The 19,388-nt window shown below is 52.2% G+C and overlaps 1 protein-coding gene across 1 annotated transcript; it reads left to right on the top strand.

Moving 5' to 3' along the window:
- Window positions 1-9,386: 9,386 nt before the first annotated feature.
- GPR12 (G protein-coupled receptor 12) lies at window positions 9,387-11,592 on the top strand. Its single transcript, XM_047756252.1, has 2 exons — window positions 9,387-9,574; window positions 10,299-11,592. The coding sequence occupies exon 2, from the start codon at window positions 10,313-10,315 to the stop codon at window positions 11,315-11,317; it is 1,005 nt and encodes a 334-aa protein (XP_047612208.1). The 5' UTR covers window positions 9,387-9,574; window positions 10,299-10,312; the 3' UTR covers window positions 11,318-11,592.
- Window positions 11,593-19,388: the final 7,796 nt, after the last annotated feature.

The following is a 19,388-nucleotide window of genomic DNA, read 5'->3' as shown; positions in this document are numbered from 1 at the left end:
AAAAATCACTTCTCCAGTGTGGTTTCTCTTGTCCTCCAGGGTCAGCGAGGCCAGGTTGTCCTGGTCTCACGGCTCCCGATCGCCTGCCTCTATTGATCGACTCCACAGCATTCCTTTCTGAAGAGCCCTGTGATAGCGAGAATTTTTTCCGATTGACCCTTTAGTATCTCTGTGACGGTTCTCTTCAATTAGAGTTGAAAGGGTATTTGTGTGGTGAATCTCTTGCCTGGTCTATTTTCAGCTCGATGAGAGCAGATGCCGCCTTGCTCTGACCTTGTCAGAGCGCAGTGCCTGGCACATCGTAGGCTCTCAACAAACATTTGTCGAATGAATCCTGGAACTACTGAGGCTCATGACATTGAACTTCCCAAGAGTACAGGTCATTTTGCTGTAGAGCTGGGGCGTGAACCCAGTCCGTTGGATGCCAGAGGTCAGAACGTGTCATAATTTGCAGACTGAAGTCAGGTGGGCTGCCCCATCCAAGGGGTCAGGAATGTCTGGATTAATCCAGTATGCACAGAGCTCCAGAAGCTGGATCGAAACCCCAGGGCTCCTGTACCTCCTCACTGGGATGCCTCCCAGCGCAGCAGGGAGATGGTAATGTTTCCTTCCCCGGGCAGTTGCAAGACAGATTCCCGTTGCTCTATGTGTCCAACCTGCTGCCCGAGGACCGGGGGAGGCGGGGCAGGAGGCTGTGAGAATGTATCGTCTCCAGGAACCCTCGGGCTGAGACGGGGGTTCACGGATGAGGTCCCCTCCCTCGTGGATGACGTAGTCGCGAGAAAGCCCCTTCGATTCCAACCCTCCTGGTAAATCCGCCTAAAATGGATGAGTCCACGTTGCTGCAGCAGTAGTTACGACCTGCCGCAAGAGACCTAGTTTCTCGGTGATGACAGAATATGCCGCAGGGCCACTGAGGCGGGAGCTCTGATGGTCCGGCGCTGCCGGGCTGAGATGCTGGAGACCAGGTCCACGGAAGAGAACCCTCGGGGGTCAGAGCCGAGGTCGAGCCCAGCCTCTTTCGAACACGCAGCAGCTCAGCAGGAGGAGGGCAGTTAACCCACGCGGACCTGCGTGTCTCCGTCTAGAAAATGATGGTGCTGGACCACCTCGGCGTTCGCCCCTTTGACTGCTTCCCACATTTGAGTTGGTTGGGACTCGGAGCGTTCCTACAGACATTTGAATGTGTGTGTATGTTTATTAGGATTAAAATGAATTTAGGCGTTCCCGTCGTGGCTCTGTGGGTTAAGAACCTGACACAGTGTCTGTGAAGATGTGGGTTCAATCCCTGGCCTCGCTCATTGGGTTAAGGATCTGGTGTTGCCCTGGGCTGTGGGGTAGGTCCCAGGCGAGGCTTGGATCCAGTGCAGCTGTGGCTGTGGTGTAGGCCGGCGGCTGCACCTCCAAGGCGACCCCCTAGCCTGGGAACTTCCATATGCCACAGGTGTGGCCCCCAAAAGAAATGAAAATCAAAGTTTAGTAGAAATTACCTACGCTTTTGTGAAACATTAATTTTTTTTTTTTACTTTATCTTCTAAGAAATTTTGCTGACTTCAGGGCCCGCTAATGAAGGGCAAGGACAGTGTGGAAACCGCCCCCCCACCCCCCAGATGTAGGATCCTCGGCGCACTGGCTGAGGCTCGATGCACCTCGATGAACCCCTGTTTGTTGTTGTGGAAGTTAAACGTTGGATTCTCGTTGTCATTTGCCTCATTCTTATAAAGTTCACTGAAACTTTCTGATTAAGAGAGAACTGTAGAATGGCGGTAGTTCTGCTTGATTGAGAATAATTGAAGGCCCCCCGAGGCCCCGTCGGCTTTCCCGCAAGGGAGGTGAGAGGCGGGCAGGGATCAGGCCCAAGGCTCGGACTGTGCTGGCGGCGGGACTGAGGAAGGGTCTGCCTTGCTGTCGTGCATCTGGGGCTGCACACGCCTACCATCACGGTCCTTAGCTTTGCACATCCCTGCCCCCTGCCCTGTGGAAGGTTCTGGAACTTCCTGGGCACCGACAATTGCAGGTTCCCACTGCAGCCCACTGTGCTGCTCGCCCCTCCTGTCCGCCCCGAACACGCAGGTTCGAGAAACATGGGCATCTCAGGACAGGGCTGAACCACCCAAGACAGCCTAGATCTTGTCTTTGGGACCGTCGAGCAGTTTGAGCAGGAAAACCTGGCAGCTCGTCTCCCTTGTATCCTGGGCGCCTCCGTGAGCTTGTCTTTGCTGTGAGGTTGAGAAACCGAGGCCCAGCCGACAGCACAGCCCCAGAGGTCCTGCCACAGCCACGCCCGGCACGTCCTCCAGGCTGGAAAGCTGTGGCTGCTTCTGTGGATCAGAATATTGGAACAGAGGGAAAAAAACAGGCCTGGGTTACCCTTAAGTGAGGGGCAGGATTCCAGGTCCCCGGGTTCCTGGCTTCACCCTCTGGTACCTGCTCCTCGTGTCTGAACAGAAGGAGGCTCACGGGAGTGACAACAGCACCTCGCTACGGAGCACGTCATGAGCACCTGCTCTGTGCCAGGCCTTGCCAGGAGCTTCATGTGCGCTCATTACCTTCACCTCCCAAAGCAAAGCCCTATGAAACTGGTACCGTTTTTATTCCTGTTTCCAGCTACATCAAATAAGCGTGGTGGAGGGGGCGTCTTCACTGCCTTCGGGCCCAGTGGCCCTTGCAAAGTCCCACTTAGGGCGCGTGGAGCTGGATGTGTCCTGTCGAAGGAAACCAAGGTGGCCTTTGCCCAGACTCCTCTGAGTCACGGATAAGTGCGTTAGCGAAGGAAATGAATTCAATTTAGCTAATTCACATTTCATGCCATTTAATTTTAATAGGAAGAATGTGAGCCCATCAGTAACACTCTCAAATGGTTGGACTACGAATACATGCGATTCGATGTTGAACGGAGGGTATTATTTCGACATCATTTAACCTGATTTGTCTCCGGGGACACGAAGGTGGCCTCTTGAGTGGCCGCAGAGGTGGTTGACTGAAATTTCAATAAACCTGGGAACGGACGAATAAGACATTGTCCCCAAACCAACAGCAAGAGCTTAAGCATCTCTGAAGCTTCTAGAGGCTCAGCTCAGGCAGGTGTGGGACCCCTTCTTCCTTCCATCATCAACATCCTCGGGGTGAGACGCAGAGCACGTGGGATGGGATCATGGGCCAGGTGACCCCACGGTGACCGCTGCCCACTCCTCTGGCTCCCTCACGACCCGTGAGCCTGGTGAGGGCAGGGTCACGTCCCCCGGTCGTCTGGGACCTTGCATCAGTAGCCAACAGTCCAGGGGCTCTGGACGAGGTAGTGGTGCTGATGGCCAGTTACTGCCACGGGCAGACCCCAATCTCTGTCCCCCACACACACTCCCCTGGCGAAGGCTTCACCAGCCCCCAGCAGCCGTCATAAAATAAACGGACTCTGCCCCCCCCCCGCCAGCTCATGCCAACCCTATAGCAGCAAATAAATTCTGGCACATGTTTGAGAACATTCCAAGGGTGACGAAAGGGACCCCAGGCTAAAGAAACCTTTGGAGGCCCTGGTTTAAACACAATGAAATGTTTCTTTATGGAAAACTTCTCGTAGCCTCTAACATGCTACCAAGGGCTGTAATTTTCCTAGAAGCACGTACGGCGTTCAGCTTTTCTGCCTTAGTTTGAGTTCCCTGGAAGCAGGCCCCGAGATGAAGATTTATTGTAGATAATTTATTTGGGATGTGAGCCCAGACAACATTGGCGGGGAGGAGTAGGGGAGTGAGACGGGAAGGACGATGAGGCAGTGAGAGCAGGATTTTACAGCAGGTTGCCTGTTAGGGACTAAATGTTTATACCCCCTCCAGGCATATACTGAAGCCCTAGCCCCAGTGTGGCTGTATTTGGAGATGAGGTCTTTATGGGAGGAATGGGGGCTAAATGAGGCCGTAAGGGTGGGGCTCTGATCCAGCAGGATTAGTGCCCTGATCAGAAGAGACAGCAGACACCTTGCTGGCTCTCTCCACGCACACAGTTCATTCAGCAAGAAGAGCCATGGGAGGGAGTTCCCGGTGTGGTTCGCAGGTTGAGAACCTAACTGGGATCCATGAGGATGCAAATTCGATCCCTGGCCTCGCTCAGTGGGTTAAGGATCTGGCATTGCTGTGGCTGCGGGTAGGGAACTTCCGTATGCTGCAGGTGCGGCCCTGAAAAGAATTAATAAAGAAGGAGTTCCCACTGTGGCTCAGTGGTTAATGAGCCCGACTAGTATTCATGAGGATGTGGGTTCGATCCCTGGCCTCGCTCAGTGGGTTAAGGATCTGGCATTGCTGTGAGCTGTGGTATTGGTCACAGGATTGGATCCCGCGTTGCTGTGGCTGTGGCACAGGCTAACAGTTACAGCTCCGATTTGTCCCCTAGCCTGGGAACCTCCATATGCCGTGGGTGTGGCCCTAAAAAGACAAAAGACAAAAAAAAAATTAAAAAAGAAAAAGCCATGGGAGGGCTTAGTGTGAAGGCAGAAAGAGAATCCTCACCAGAAACTGAGCTCTGTCTTAATTGTCCACATCCAGGACCATGAGGAATCAAATCTCGCTGGCATTTTATTATCACTCCCAGGCTGAGTAAATATCTGAGCCGTGAGTAACGCGCTTAAGCCTGCCTTTTAAGCGTCAGAGTCATGCACGCCCTGGGGACTCAGTTAAACCTCAAAGAAGCAACCTGGGGAGGTAGCGTTTGAAATCTCCGAACAGGAAGAGGGTACAGAGTGAGCTGCAGGGCTTGGCATCCCTGGAGCCGGGTGGGCGGTGTAACCAGAGCAGTTCCCATGGCATCTGGGCTGTGGCGGCTTCTTCCGTCTGAAAAGATGCCAACTTGTTAGTCCCGTTAACTGAGACCCAGAGAGGAGACCGGAGCTGGGGTCGCACACAGGTCCCATCAGCCACTGGCGGCCGGCTGCTCCAGGGCCATGAGCTTCCTGGCAGTGCCGCCCCGCAGTGGAGGCCAAAGATGCAGCTGCTGGAAGTGGTTGGTGTGCCCTGCGGGGCCTGGGGACGTGCGGGGCGTCGGCGGCGCCTGGCTCACTTTTCAGTCTCAGGCTAGTATCTTGCGGATCAGTGATGTTCCTTGACGCACCACAGAAAGTTCTGCTCTGGACCAGTTCCAGGCCGTACAGAGGGTCTGCCCCGCCACAGGCCGTCCTGCTCAGCAAGGGGCTTCAGCACCATGCCACAGACTGGGCGGCCCAAGCAACAGAAATTGCTTTTCTCTCAGTCCTGGAGGCTCTGACTCCGAGATGGATGTGTGGGCAGGCGGGGCTCCTCCTGAGGCCTCTCTCCCTGGTGTGTGGACGGCCACCTTCTCGCTGTCTTCACGCGGTTTCCCCTCTTGCTGTGACCCGATCCCCTCTTCCTGTAAGGACACTCATATTGCATTAGGCACCCCCCCGCCCCAAAGACGGCTTTGAAATTCATCTACCTTACGAACCATCTCTCGAAAGGCTGTCCCTCGGAATTCAGTCGCACTCTGAGTCACTGGCGTCGAGGTTTCAACATATGAGTTTGGGGGGAACACAGCTGGGCCTCTAACACCGTGTACCCCTCCACTGGCATCAAGGCGAGTCCTTTGAAAAACACACAAGGCCTGTGAGATGGGCGGGGCCTGCCGGGGCAGCGCCGGGGCAGTGGGAAGAGCCGGTGCTGGGAGGAGGGATGGTGTCTGGAGGGGACAGACCGCGAGGGCAGCAGGAGGGCTCTGGCTGTCCTCTGGGTGAGCTGGGACCCCACTGAGGGCTCCGGCCGCAGAGAAACGTGATCCCACTGAGATGCCCTGGGAGCAGGGGCAGGGCAGAGGGAGAACAGATGTGGGGAACCAGCTGGGACGCCTCTGGGATAACCCAGCAGAGGGTGGCCGTGATTTGGGTCAAGGCGGGAGCAGCAGAGGAGGTGAGGCGTGGTACTATTTTCCCTTTTCATATTTTAATTCCGTCATCATAGAGTTGCTTCATGGCTTGCATTTATCATGCATCTTAGCTAATCGGGCCGTCTCTCCTTTTTGTTGTTGTTACCGTTGGTGGAGAAATGTACCAGTCTCCCACGTCCATATTTCTGGGTGTCACTGATCTTACAGAATCGATTATAAATCAATCAGAAATGTGGGCCTCAAATGCAGAGGGATCCAGCGTTAGGCCAGGTCAACGCTTCTGCACTGATTGCTGCCCAGAGCTAGTGACTCGCCTTTACTGCTCAGGAGACGCTAGCAGAGGGCTCCTGGCCACGTGTTGTCACAGCCCTTTGAACACACCTTGCAGAGCTTTGGGTGTCAATTTTGCCTCCCCAACCTCTTGCCAAAGGAGTCAAGGAGCAGGAAGATGCTTTATCTCCTGCAGTGTCTTGCCGCCGTTATAGGAGAAATGATTTAAAAGACCAGTGATGTAAAGGCGATAATGTCACACCCGGAGGGCGTCTCCTGAACGGGCTGGGGGCGACTGAGTGGAGGAGAGAGACTTGCCTGTTACTGAAGGCCCAGCAAAGCCTCCTGATCCCCCCTCGGAGCCCAAGCTTCACAGGTCGTCCCTCTGGGACCGCACTGCCTGGTCCCTCCGCACCTGCCCTCTGGGGACGTGTGCCCCTGTGGCCCAGTTCAGAGGCAGGGCTCCGCGCAGGGCTTACCCCATCCCGCTAGCTGCACGGTTGGTTCGGAGCTGGGCACACACCAGGCCAGGCCAGGGTCCTCCGTGGCAAGTCCTCTGGCCAGCTGGGGAGGTGGTCCCAGCCTGCCAGCCTGGGGCTGCCTGGGGCCACTCTCATGGCTTTGGGAGATGTTGTCCAGGAAGGGACAGTTTGAGGCCCTCAAAGTTGGGGACAAGAGCTGGCCCAGGGTCTCGGCACCCGGGTAGGACACTGTTCCTGGAGCGTCTCTTCATCCTGAGCCTTGTCCAGGATCGCTGCCAGCCGTGCCAGACAGCGACATCCATTTTAAACTAAGTCAGCCTGAATCGCATTTCCGCCCCTTGGCAACAAAAATCCTAACACATACACCAATAAATATAGAAATGCGGAGTACAGGAAAGCTTAAATTCTTTTTGTTAACAACTAATCATTCGAGCGGAGGGGGTAGTAGCAGGACCATGAGTGCACAGCTGACCTTGGCCGTCAGGAGAAACGAGGGTCCACACTGCCTTGGCCCCCAGCTCCCAGCTTCTGCCCTTGAGCCGTATCCAGGCCCAGGTGAGTGTTCTCCACTTCTTCCTTTAATTCTTCCCAGGTCTCAAAACTGCAGAGCCCCGCGCCTCTGCCATCCACTCCTTCCCCTTTCTCTTCCCAGCCCTGCACTCCTTTTTATCTTATTTCCCAGACACATTAACGAGAGAACAGATTCCACTGCAGGAAGCTCCGCAGGTCAGGCCCTGTTTCCGAGGTACTGACAAGAAGGGTGTCTGGCCGGCGCTGTCCCTCACGTGTCCATCCTGTGAGGCTCCTAAAAGGTGGCAGGTAGTTTGAACTGCGTCATACTGAAACAGCCACGTGTATGCTTCAGTGACTGTTTTTCCTCACTGTATGCTAAAAATGCTTTGATTCATCACATGGAAATTGAGAGGAAGAGGCACATTCCCTCATTCCAGCATCTGCTGCCTGGTATCACTGTTGCTTTTTATCCGTCGTCAGTACCAGGCAGTACCTACCTGTGAGCGGAGACCACATCTTCCTGAATTCACATGTCCAGGCTTTCGCGTGGGTCTGTGGCAGGTGCAGTGTCTCGATGACTCTCTGAACAAGGGATTGTTCAAACTCCATGGAACCTTGCTTCTCAAAGGGTGTCCCATGGGCCAGCAGCATCAGGATCACAGGGCAAGGAAGGGGGCTGCACATGCAGAAGGGGGCCCCACCCTAGAACTGCTGATTTGCAGTCGAGACCTGGCGTCCATGGAGGGCCAGGTGATCTTGCAGAGGCTGGAGCTGATGGGTGGGGGCAGGGGAGGAGAAGGAGAAGGGGGAGTCGGGGCTGGGGGAGTCGGGGCTGAGGGAGCCTGCAGGGCTGGAGCGAAGAATGACTCTGAGCTCCAAGGGAAGAAGGGCCGGTGGCGGGATGATACCCCTGTAGGAGGGAGGTAGCTCTAGGATCCTGTATCCTACAGACCATCTTTATTCCTACAGGAGCCCCTCATCGAGTGTGGAGAAAGGCAATTGGGAAAACCTTCACTGGGAAAGAGCCAAACATCACAGCCTTTCTGCTCCCATCTTTAAACAGAAAGATCATCTTTAAACTTAAGCTCTACCAGGTGCTCTGAGTTTTGTAGCCAGAGGAGGCAGGCTTATAAAAGCACACAGGAATCAGTTTATTAACCTTAGAAACTTTTTTTTTTTTTTTTTTAGGGCCGCATCTGTGGCATATGAAAGTTCCCAGGCTAGGGGTCCAGTCGGAGCTGTAGCTGCCAGCCTACACCACAGCCACAGCAACTCGGAATCTGAGCAGCATCTGTGACCTACACCTCAGCTCATGGCAACGCCACATCTTTAACCCACTGAGCAAGGCCAGGGATCGAACCTGTGTCCTCCTGGATGCTAGTCAGCTTGGTTTCCGCTTAGCCACCATGGGAATTCCATTCTTAGAAACTACTGATGTGTTAAAATGAAAAAATAAATCAACGCTGCCACTTCAGGACCTCAATGAATGGGGGTTTGGCCGGCATCTGCTTCTGCAGGGACTCAGTAAATGATTTCCGTTTGAACACACAGCTCAAGGAGCACTTAATAAGCGTGATTTGATGATGACAATGGTGATTCCCGCAGCAGCACCTTATAGCCAGTTAAGCAACTGTTCCCGGGGAATAGTAGTAATAAACCAGGTCCAGGACACACCTACGGAAGGGGGCCCCTTTGGGAGCAGGATGCAGTGTGGCCAAAGCAATTCTGAAAGAGCTGGCTGAGCATTTTGCTGCTTCAAAGATCTGCCTCCCTAACCTGCTCGCCCCGCATCCAGACCCGCAGTTAATCCAGACCACCACCCGGAGCGATTCTTTTGACCTTAAATGTAGCAGTTTAGGGAAAGGCGTGGAGAAGCGGGCCGCTGGAGACGGGGACTCCGCAGGGGGACCTCAGGAACGAAGTGGGTCACCTGGCTCCCAGGCGGCGCTGCCCCGCCCCCGCGCCGTGCCGGCCCCGACCGCCAGCCGGGGTGGGAGGTGGGGCCGCGGCCGCGAGGTGACAGTGCAGTTCCCTGCCTCGGGCCTCTCGCTCCTGGAGGGCGGCGGGGGGCTGTCCCCGCCCGCGCCCGCCCGCGCCCGCCCGCGCAGCCCCGGCCGCGGGGCGCGCGCCGGCCTCCCGGGGCTCCGGCGGCGGCGGCGCGCGCGCGCTCGGGCGGGCGGGGAGCTGGCTGCGGGCGGCCGGGCGGGCGCGGGCGCGGGCGCGGGCGGGGACGCCGGGCGCGCAAGCCGAGCCCGCCGCTCACCTGCCGCCGCCGCTCACCTGGCGCGGAGCGCGCCCCCGCCCTCCCGTCCGAGCCCGGAGCGGCCGCCGCCCCTCGCTCCGCGGGCCCGGCGCCGACAGGCGACCCGGGGAGCCCGCGCGCTTCGGGAGCAGCGGAGGAGCCCCCCCGGCCTGGGCGCGCCAAGGTGACCCCCCTCGTGCCCCCGCGGGCCGCCTGTCCTGGCGCCCCGCGTGTCCCCTCGCCCGCCCCGCGCCCCCGCCGCCAGGGCAGCGGCCGCGGTGCCGGGCATCTGTCTGTCTCCCTGCCTGTGTCCACACCGCCGTCGCGCCCGCCCGCCTTTGGGGCCCTGCCGCGACTGCCGGGTGCGCACGGGGGAGGCTGGGACCCCTCTTTGTTCTGCCCGGGGTGTGAGTGTGTGCACGCGCGCCGGTGGCTTGCAGGGTGGGAGTTCGAGGGAAGAGGGCGGTTTGAATGTCCCCTCGTGGGTGGCGGCCCGGCTCGCGCTCCGTCGCCTCGGCGTGGTTCCCCGGGCTCTGCCCCGAAGCCGCGCGGCTGCTGGGTTTCAGGCTGCGGGATGGATTTTCACGTGTGCGTCCCCCGCACTTTAAAAAGCCGGCGCCGCGGTCCCGCGTGTGCCCGCCCTGCTGCCGCTCGCGTGTTCAAGTCCTCTCCTCCGTTCCCCCCGAAGCCAAACGGCGTTTTTTTTTTTTTTTTTTTTTTTTTATGATGGGCTTTAAGCCACGGAGACTTTGGCTTTTATTTCCTATCAGTGTGTAATTCAGGAAGCTTGTGGCATTCGGTGGCAGTGTCTGAGGAAGGGCTGGCTTTCTGTTTGTTTTTTGCATGATGTTGGATCGTCAGCCCGCCTACCGTATCTCAGCGTTAAACAGCCTGTCTTGTCGTTGAAGAGGACGGGGTTAAAATGAATGAAGACCTGAAGGTCAATGGAAGCCGGCCGCCTCGGGACTATTTAGATGCCGGTGCTGCGGGGAACGTCTCGGCTGCCGTCTCCTCCCAGGGTCCCGTGGTCGAGCCCGAGCCGGAGCTCGTTGTCAACCCCTGGGACATTGTCCTGTGTACCTCGGGAACCCTCATCTCCTGTGAAAATGCCATCGTGGTCCTTATCATCTTCCATAACCCCAGCCTGCGGGCACCCATGTTCCTGCTGATAGGCAGCCTGGCTCTGGCAGACCTGCTGGCGGGCATCGGACTCATCATCAATTTCGTGTTTGCCTACCTGCTTCAGTCAGAAGCCACCAAGCTGGTCACCATCGGGCTCATTGTGGCCTCCTTCTCGGCCTCCGTCTGCAGCTTGCTGGCCATCACCGTGGACCGGTACCTCTCCCTGTATTACGCGCTGACCTACCACTCGGAGAGGACGGTCACGTTCACCTATGTCATGCTCATCACGCTCTGGGGGACGTCCATCTGCCTGGGGCTGCTGCCCGTCCTGGGCTGGAACTGCCTCCGGGACGAGTCCACCTGCAGCGTGGTCAGGCCCCTCACCAAGAACAACGCGGCCATCCTCTCCATCTCGTTCCTCTTCATGTTCGCCTTCATGCTGCAGCTCTACATCCAGATCTGTAAGATTGTGATGCGGCATGCCCATCAGATAGCCCTGCAGCACCACTTCCTGGCCACCTCGCACTACGTGACCACCCGGAAGGGGGTCTCGACCCTGGCCATCATCCTGGGGACCTTCGCTGCCTGCTGGATGCCTTTCACCCTCTACTCCTTGATAGCTGACTACACCTACCCGTCCATCTACACCTACGCCACCCTCCTGCCCGCCACCTACAACTCCATCATCAACCCTGTCATATACGCTTTCAGAAACCAAGAGATCCAGAAGGCGCTCTGCCTCATTTGCTGCGGCTGCATCCCGTCCAGCCTCTCCCAGAGAGCGCGGTCGCCCAGCGATGTGTAGCAGCCCCGCGCTCAGGAGGATCCGGCATTTACCAAGCGCTCCCACTGCCCGGGCAAACGGTTGAGATGCTTTCCTCAAATTCCTTCTGCCGGCTTCTCTCTCCAGCCACCAGGAGCACTTAACATTCGAGAAGCGTTCATTTGGATGAGTTAAGTCAATGAAGTGAAAATAACGTTACCAGTGTTTTCACCCTTAAAAGAAAAACGAGTTCCGTGCTCAATATTGTTTCATTTTGTTTGCAGTGGGTTTTGTTTTTTTTTAAAAAGTACTTTGTTTGGAGGCACTTTTTTTTTTTTTTTTTTTAATGTGGTTTGAGGGATGGGTAGTGTGGGGGCAGAGGAAGAGGTACATGCCATGGCCATGAAATTATAAACAGTAACCTGGTCCCAGAGTTTTTCCCTGGACTTTAAAATCAAATTGAGTTATTGGGGAAAAGGGAGAAATTACTTTTTCTGGAACTTTTTTTTTTTGACGTCAAGGTAGGTTTTCAATACTGCATGTATCTCGTAGACTGCAATCACTCTTAGGCCACTGGACATAGTTGGAAGGGACCTGATTTTATTAACATGAACTTGGTAATAAGTTACCAACACTGAGACCATGTTGGTCATTCTTTCCTTACAGCAATTACTGTTCACAATAATTATTTTGATATTTCTCTGAATGTTGTAACTCTCTCTGCACGGCTGCCTGTGACTGCTAGACCACTCGTTTCAAATGTTGCCATGTAAATCCAGAATCAAACGAGTCACTTTTCAACACAGTTTTTCCATATGTCCTTCTAAAATGACTTAACAAAATGTGTCTTGATTTACACCTGCAGTAGAATTGATTCGGTACCCTGTGGTGTTTTTTTTTGTTTGTTTGTTTTTAAAGCTACCGTCAGATTGTATTCAGGAAGCAAAAGGAAAAAAATTAATAACATTATTCAAAGTAGATTAAATTTATTTTAGCATCCTTGAACAAAATAAATCAATGTAAAGCGATCACAAAATATGAAAAGCGTCACTTTCCCCATCTCTCTCTAAGAACGTATTCATAGTTATTCTTGGTTGAGACAAATAGCATTGAACATGGTAAGACCAAGTATCTTTGGTTCATGCTGTCTGTGGTGTCAGCGCATTTGAAACAGGGGGTCTCCTCTTTTACTGATTCAGTTCGTGAGTACATAACATATGTATCTGAATGTGATATATAGCCACTGGATAATGTAGGTTTACAAACAGAATGACCAAGTGACTGTTCATAGAAGGTTAAATTTGAACTCCTTTTCTTCCTTTTCACCAAAAAACAACCTAAATTCAACAAAGACTGTCTCGCCTGTTTTCAGAGAGCAAGGATTTCGTCTGGAAGTGACACAGAAGAATTAATTTTAGCATATTGTAAAATCATGGTGTCTGATCGTCATTTCTCTTGGCACAGACAGATGCTCTGGACATGGATACCCTTCCCTCCGACTGCCATGCATTTAGAGCTGGGTCTGTACCATCAGTGGAAGAATGTCTGGATGGCCCATCAACTTAGCCCTTCCAGATGGTGGGAGAGCAGTATTTCAGGGTCCCGGGGACATCCTTGTGTAGCACAAGGGCTGTGAATCAGCCCTACCCTTGGCTCTTTGTCTCCCTCCTTAGGTTAGTTATGGAGGCGGGAGAGGGGTTGAACTGTTTTTGAAGTGGGAAAGGATTTTGAATACATATCCCTGGATGACCAATCTCATCAAGTTGATGCCTTTTAAAAAATTCTTCAACGTGTGATGGAGTTGGTAGGTTGAGCCTGTGTGTTTCCCATCACTTGAAGGTGCCTAGCATCTCCATGTGAAAAAATGACTGCAGTAAGTTGGATTTGACGTGGGCTGGGAAATATCCATCAAGAGGTTGGAAAGCAATAAAGGGTGTTTTTGTAGAAATGGTGGTTGCCATTCGCCTCTCTCTGATAGTAATTGTAACAACACTAAGAAGTACTGTTACTCACCACGTGTTGTATGCCGGGTCCCATGCTGGGTGCTTTACGCTCTGTAGCTCTAATCACAAAACCACAGTTTTAGAGTTGAGAAAACAGGCTAAGAGAGGCTAAGACATGCGTCCGTGGCCACAGAACTTTGAGGGTAATGCCTGGATCTGAATCCAGGTTCTCCAAAGTCTATGCCTCTCTCCTTTCCTGCACAGGGCTGGCTTTGGTCCATGATCTATAACAAGCCATTGTCACTGAGTTTTAGCTCTACAATTAGACATAACTGTTTAAAATGACATGTGATGTGACTTCAGCATGGTCCTACCTACATGAAAGAGCTCTGTTTCTCTTTAGTCCTCTTCTTCCCTAAGCGTTTTCCCCCGTCTGGAGCCAAGGCTGGCCCCCAGAGACATGTTGCACTGCGTTAAGGCACTGAGGTGAGGGTGCCCTTATGATTCAGAGATTTCCCCTCATCTACTCTTTAAACTCCCTATTATACGCTTACGTCAGTGTGTAGTGGTCTCATAAATACTGGTTAAATGATTGCTTTTGCCTCCTGTTTTTAAAGCATCTGATTGCAGATGAGATGTTTCAATCAACGATAACATGTTCTTACTGTTTACTTTCGGTTGGGAAGCCTTCTGGATGTTTATGTGGTTTCCTCAGAACTTCTTTATTCCTATTCCTGGGGGGTTAATGATTTGAAATGGGCATGTGTCTTGGTATGCATGTGTACATCGCTGTGTGTGTATACATGTATATGAAGTATATCTGCATATATACGTCAATAACACGAACTTCCCAACAGACCCGAAAACGTTGTGGAAAATGGTCATATTTCCAACAGTCCTAAGGTAACAGGTAATCTTTTACTCTGTATGATTAAAATTTTTAGCTCCCGGAGTTCTCTTGTGGCTCAGCGGGTTAAGGATCCGGTATTGCCACTGCTGCAGCTCCGGTCACTGCCATGGCAAAGGTTCGATCCCTGGCCTGGGGAACCTCCACTTGCTACGGGCTCGACCAAAAAAATTGTCTTTTAGCTGCAAAGAAAGTTGTATTATTTCCACTCGAAAGAGTTCTCCTTGTCACTATGACAATTCAGTTGTCTTACTGGAATCCTTAGGCAACTGTCCAGGTTGTGGCTTTCTGGGGATTGGTTTCCTTTTATCCCTGTAGCTCCATTTCTTTGTCTCAGTCATGTTTGTTCCTTGGTGGTCAAGAGAGCCATCTCCTCTCCTGGTCCCTGGAGGCAGAAGCGGGTGGAGGGGAGGAGGGAGAGCAACCTCCTGCCTGGAAGGCCAGGTGGAGCAGACCTGCTCAGGAGGGGAGAGTTCTTTAGCTAACTGGGCAAGCAGGAGTAGGCTGGGGGCCCTGGAATTCAAAGCAAGATTGAAACAAGTTTAAGGGAGAAAATGAGAAATAAATATGTTTTGTGTCAATAAAAGTATTTTGTGGACATCTTAAACTTTGTTTTTAGGAGTTCCCGTTGTGGCTCAGCAGAAATAATCTGACTAGCATTCATGAGGACGCAGGTTCCATCCCTGGCCTCGCTCAGTGGGTTAAGGATCCGGTGCTGCCATGAGCTGTGGTGTAGGTTGAAGATGCGGCTCGGATCCCAAGTTGCTGTGGCTGTGGTGTAGGCTGGTGGCTACAGCTCCAATTCGACCCTTAGCTTGGGAACTTCCATATGCTGCGGGTGCGGTCCTAAAAAAAAAAAAAACCTTTGTTTTTAGAGAAACACTGAGTCCATTATTAAAATAATAATTGGCTTTATTTCATGATAACATATACAATACATCATAAGAAATTTGGGGGGGGGGGGGGTCTGTGCCCAGAGCAGGTGGAAGTTCCCAGGCCAGGATTAACCTGAGCCACAGCAGTGACAATGCCAGATCCTTAACTCACTAGGCACTCCAAGCATTCTTAAAATAGATATATATAAACCTCCGATAAGTATAAAAACTTTAAAATATATAATTCAAATATTATATATATTTAATTTATATAAATGCACACAATAAAATGTAAATTGTATATAATATATTTTAAATATATATATTTAAAGTGTTTATTCTTTTTTTTTTTTTTTTTTTTTAGCATTTTAAGGACCACCACAGCATAGGGAGGTTCCCGGCCTAGGGGTAGAATCGGAGCTACAGCTGCCCTGCCTACACCACAGCCACAGCAACGCCAGATCCTTAACCTGATGAGCAAGGCCAGGGATCGAACCCGAAACCTCATGGTTCCTAGTTGGATTTGTTTCTGCTGTGCCACGACGGGAACTCCCTGAAGTGTTTATTCTTGTCAGAAGTTAGTAGATAAGTATCTGAGTTTAATGGATATGAACTTTGAACTTTCCTGAGAATTTCTCAGTACCTTGTAAAAATCTGTATTTTTTCCATGTTAATGCTCTCACTTTTAAAATTCGTATTACCGTTACCTTAAGGTAATTCTTTCAGAAACTTTATAGCACAATGCAATGTGTTTACATATATGCATATACACAGCAGCAAAGGCTTTTTACTTTCCATTTTTTCAAGAAGGACACTTTTCCCTATGACACCCCTGTGGTTTGTGTTTGGGGAGCTATGTGTGCTTGCACGATTTCATCTTGTTATAACTGAGATGAAAACTTTTGTTCTCCATGTTCTAAAATTCAAATAAAATTTATTTATTTATTTATTTTTGTCTTTTTAGGGCCGCACCCACGGCATATGGAGGTTCCCAGGCTAGGGGTCCAATCGGAGCTGTGGCCACCGGCCTGCACCACAGCCACAGCAACACAGGATCTGAGCCACGTCTGCGACCTACACCACAGCTCATGGCAACGCCGGATCCTTAACCCACTGAGTGAGGCCGGGGATCGGACCCACATCCTTGTGGATGCTAGTCCGGTTTGCTAACCACTGAGCCACAGCAGGAACTCCTCCATCAAGCTCATCTTAAAGCAGCCCCTTTCCTAGCCAGGTAAATCAGAGAAACTTTAAAATACCTCACCTTGATTTTTGACACTTATCTATAGTTTTCTGTTGTTTTCAGCATCAAAAGTGCTATTAATGTCAATGGTTATAGCGGTCATTACCTCCACTGCACCTCTTCTCTGCCCGGGGAGGTGAGAGCATTTTTTTATCCAATAGAAGTATATTAAAGTACATAGTTAAAGTGGATTTTAAGATATCACTTAAATACCTCCATAGCCCTAAATATTACAGAAAAACGTAGTGTCATATATCATATAATATATTATGTGTTATATATTAGTATAGAAATATATTGTACATGATATATAATTTTCAATTGTAAATATTCAAATAGCATCAGAATACCAGTGAACAAACTTTCCGTTGAACCGAATTTTGGAGCAGAAATGAAAACACTAGGGCACAGAATTCCCTGGCAATTGACTTGTTGAACAGACAGTTACAAGTAGAATATCTCACAAGGAAAACTAGCATCTTAGTGGCATTCTCTGCGCGGCCACAGGCGTCAAGGTTACCGGGCCGAGACCTCAGGGAAAATGGGTTTGATCCAACTCTGTCCTTCGTCCTTTCAGGATCCTTTTAAAATAAGTGCAGGCTCACTCTTGGACACTGGAGTTGAACAAGGGGAAGAGAATGTACAGAGTGGAATTTCCTATACGGAATCTAAGTCGTAAGTCTAAATCTCATTCGGTTTGTCTTTGGCAACGGAGCTCCTCCCTTTCCCTGGCTGCTCAGCGGTGTTTAATATTCCAGACCACAGGCTTCCCTGCTGCCCTCTCCTTCTGTTTACCGTGGCCCCGCCCCCGGAGAGGCAGAGTGCCCTGGTCACAGTCACCACTTAGGTTTTGAAAATATCGATTACACGGCACGCTCGTCTTCCTCAAACAAAGTAATGCCAGTGACTCTTCAATCACTTTCCTGATTTATTTTATTTCAGAGCCCGTGGATCCTTTGGTTCCCATGTCATCTATCAGTTCTCGGCTGCCTCTTCCACTCTAGGAATGAAAACTAGGCTACGTGGCCTGCTGAGCCTAGAGCTTCCCGGGCAGCACGATTGATTACCCTCTGCTCCTGCTGGCGGGGGAGCCCTGGGCCTTCAAGGGGGGGGCCCCAACCAGCAGCGTCAGGGTCTCCTGGCAACAGGTTTAAAATGCAGAGTCTCAGGCCCCAGCCCACACCCTCTGACTCGGAAGCTTGGGGGTGAGCCCTGCCGTCTTTTTAACCCTCCCGATGATTCTGATGCCTCCTCGAGCTGGAGAGCCGTGCCGTGCAGCTCTGCCCGAATCCTGACACCCAGCGGATGTAACTGAGCATTGAAGTCTCAGCAGGACCAGGGCCTCTCGGGCGTTTCTGCTGCCTGTGCTCTGATGGATGATTCCAGTTCGTGGCCTGCTGCCTTGTACTGATCACCGTGGCACTGGTCACCGTTTCGGAGGGTCTTTTCTAATTCGTCAGGGTCAGTTGAACTCCTGCCCTTTCCATCAGGAGCGTATCACTGTCATCCAGCACATAGGTGCTGCTAGATGATGGCTTAATGCAGGTAGAGACAGTTTAATGAGAGGGGAAAAGTCCAACCAGACCTCTTTCTTTCTTTCTTTCTTTTTTTTTTTTTTTGGGGGGCCAAGCACAAGGCAGGTGCGAGTTCCCAGGCCAGGGACTGAACCCGAGTTACAGCAATGACTTAAGCTACAGCAGTGGCAACACCAGATCCTTAACCCACTGCACCACAAGAGAAGGCCCCAGACCTCTTTTCTGGCATCATGGAGACGAGTCTGTTGCTTTTCCTGCACATGCCCTATCTGCGAACCTTCCAGAAAATTCCACAGGCAGGGCAGCCCTCCAGCCATGCATCATCTATCTGCACCCACCGTCTTCAGCCACATGACTCGCTGCCCACACCCGCCCCGTCCTCTCTCACTCGCCGTCTTTCCGTCTTCCTTCTCCAGTGCCCGGGTCTGGAAGCCCAGAGGATGAGGATCTGGTGGGCGGTTGAGGTGTGTCTGACCCTCAGGCTAGTTCCATGGTGTCAGGACAAGGACACGGGCGTGACCCCACAGAGAGCGTGGTTCCTAGGATACAGGCTGGCCGCCGTCTCACCCCCACTCCCACCCTACGCTGACCTCACCACCCTGTCGCTCAGGGTCCAGAAAGATCAGGAAAGAAGAGCAATAGTCAGACTTTGAGCAGGACTCGCGGATTCTGGGGACCGCCGGGGGGTGAGACCCCAGTTGCGAATGAATGGTAACACTTGGCAGAGAAGGATGTTGTCTTCATGGCTGCTCATCCTTGCAAATCACTGCTCTGATTTGGTCACTTTAGGAATGTTTGGAGCTAGGCGAACATAACTATGCAAAAAAAAAAAAAAAGGTTATTAAAGGATCCAGTATAAGAAACAGCAAATTCTGTGCTCAGTCTTCTGCGATGACCTATGTGGGGAAAGAATCTGAAACAGAATGGACGTGTGGCCGTGTCTATCTGAATTGCTTGGCTGTGCAGCAGGAACTAACACAACATTGTAAATCAACTCTACTCCGATCAAATGTTTAAAGTAATTTCAACAAGAAGCAGGAAGCGGTAAGGAAGGACCCAGAGGGGCTTTCCCCCCCAAGAGGCTTTGGGATGAAGACAGCTGCTCTCCCAGCCCAGGGACCAAACATTTCACAGGTGTGGGTATGTGAGAATTTGCATGTCTTCGAGTGAAAAGCTAGGTCCTTGGAAAGGTCTGCCTCTGGAGGTCATGACTGAGGGCAATTGGAAGCCCTGATTTTGCAGCCCCAAGCACCATTCCCGGAGCCCGGAGACCTGGCTCCCTCTGAAGGTGTCCACTCTGCAAACCTGTCCTGACCCAGGGCTTCCTCTCGGCCACTTCACAGCCCCCCCCCCCCCCGCCTCCTCCCGGCCCAAACTTCACCTTGTCAACAACCTCCACCTGGAGGGAGAAGCAGAGCCGCCCAACTTGCGGCAGCCTGTTTCAGGCTGTTCTCATTCAAAAGTCATCGCTCTGCATTAGCTCATTGCTTCTGGTCTGGGACAGGTGACAAAGCCTGACAGGTTTTCCCACGTGGTATGTTTTGAAGCTTATTTCGCTCCGCCTGGCCCTTCCCTCCCAGTGGGTGTGAAGATGGTTTCCTCCATCTCCC

Source organism: Phacochoerus africanus, chromosome 13 (genome assembly GCF_016906955.1).
Source record: "Phacochoerus africanus isolate WHEZ1 chromosome 13, ROS_Pafr_v1, whole genome shotgun sequence".
Taxonomy (NCBI): Eukaryota; Metazoa; Chordata; class Mammalia; order Artiodactyla; family Suidae; genus Phacochoerus; species Phacochoerus africanus.
Note: the sequence above shows the minus strand (reverse complement) of the source record. Positions and strands in the feature narration are given on the sequence as shown.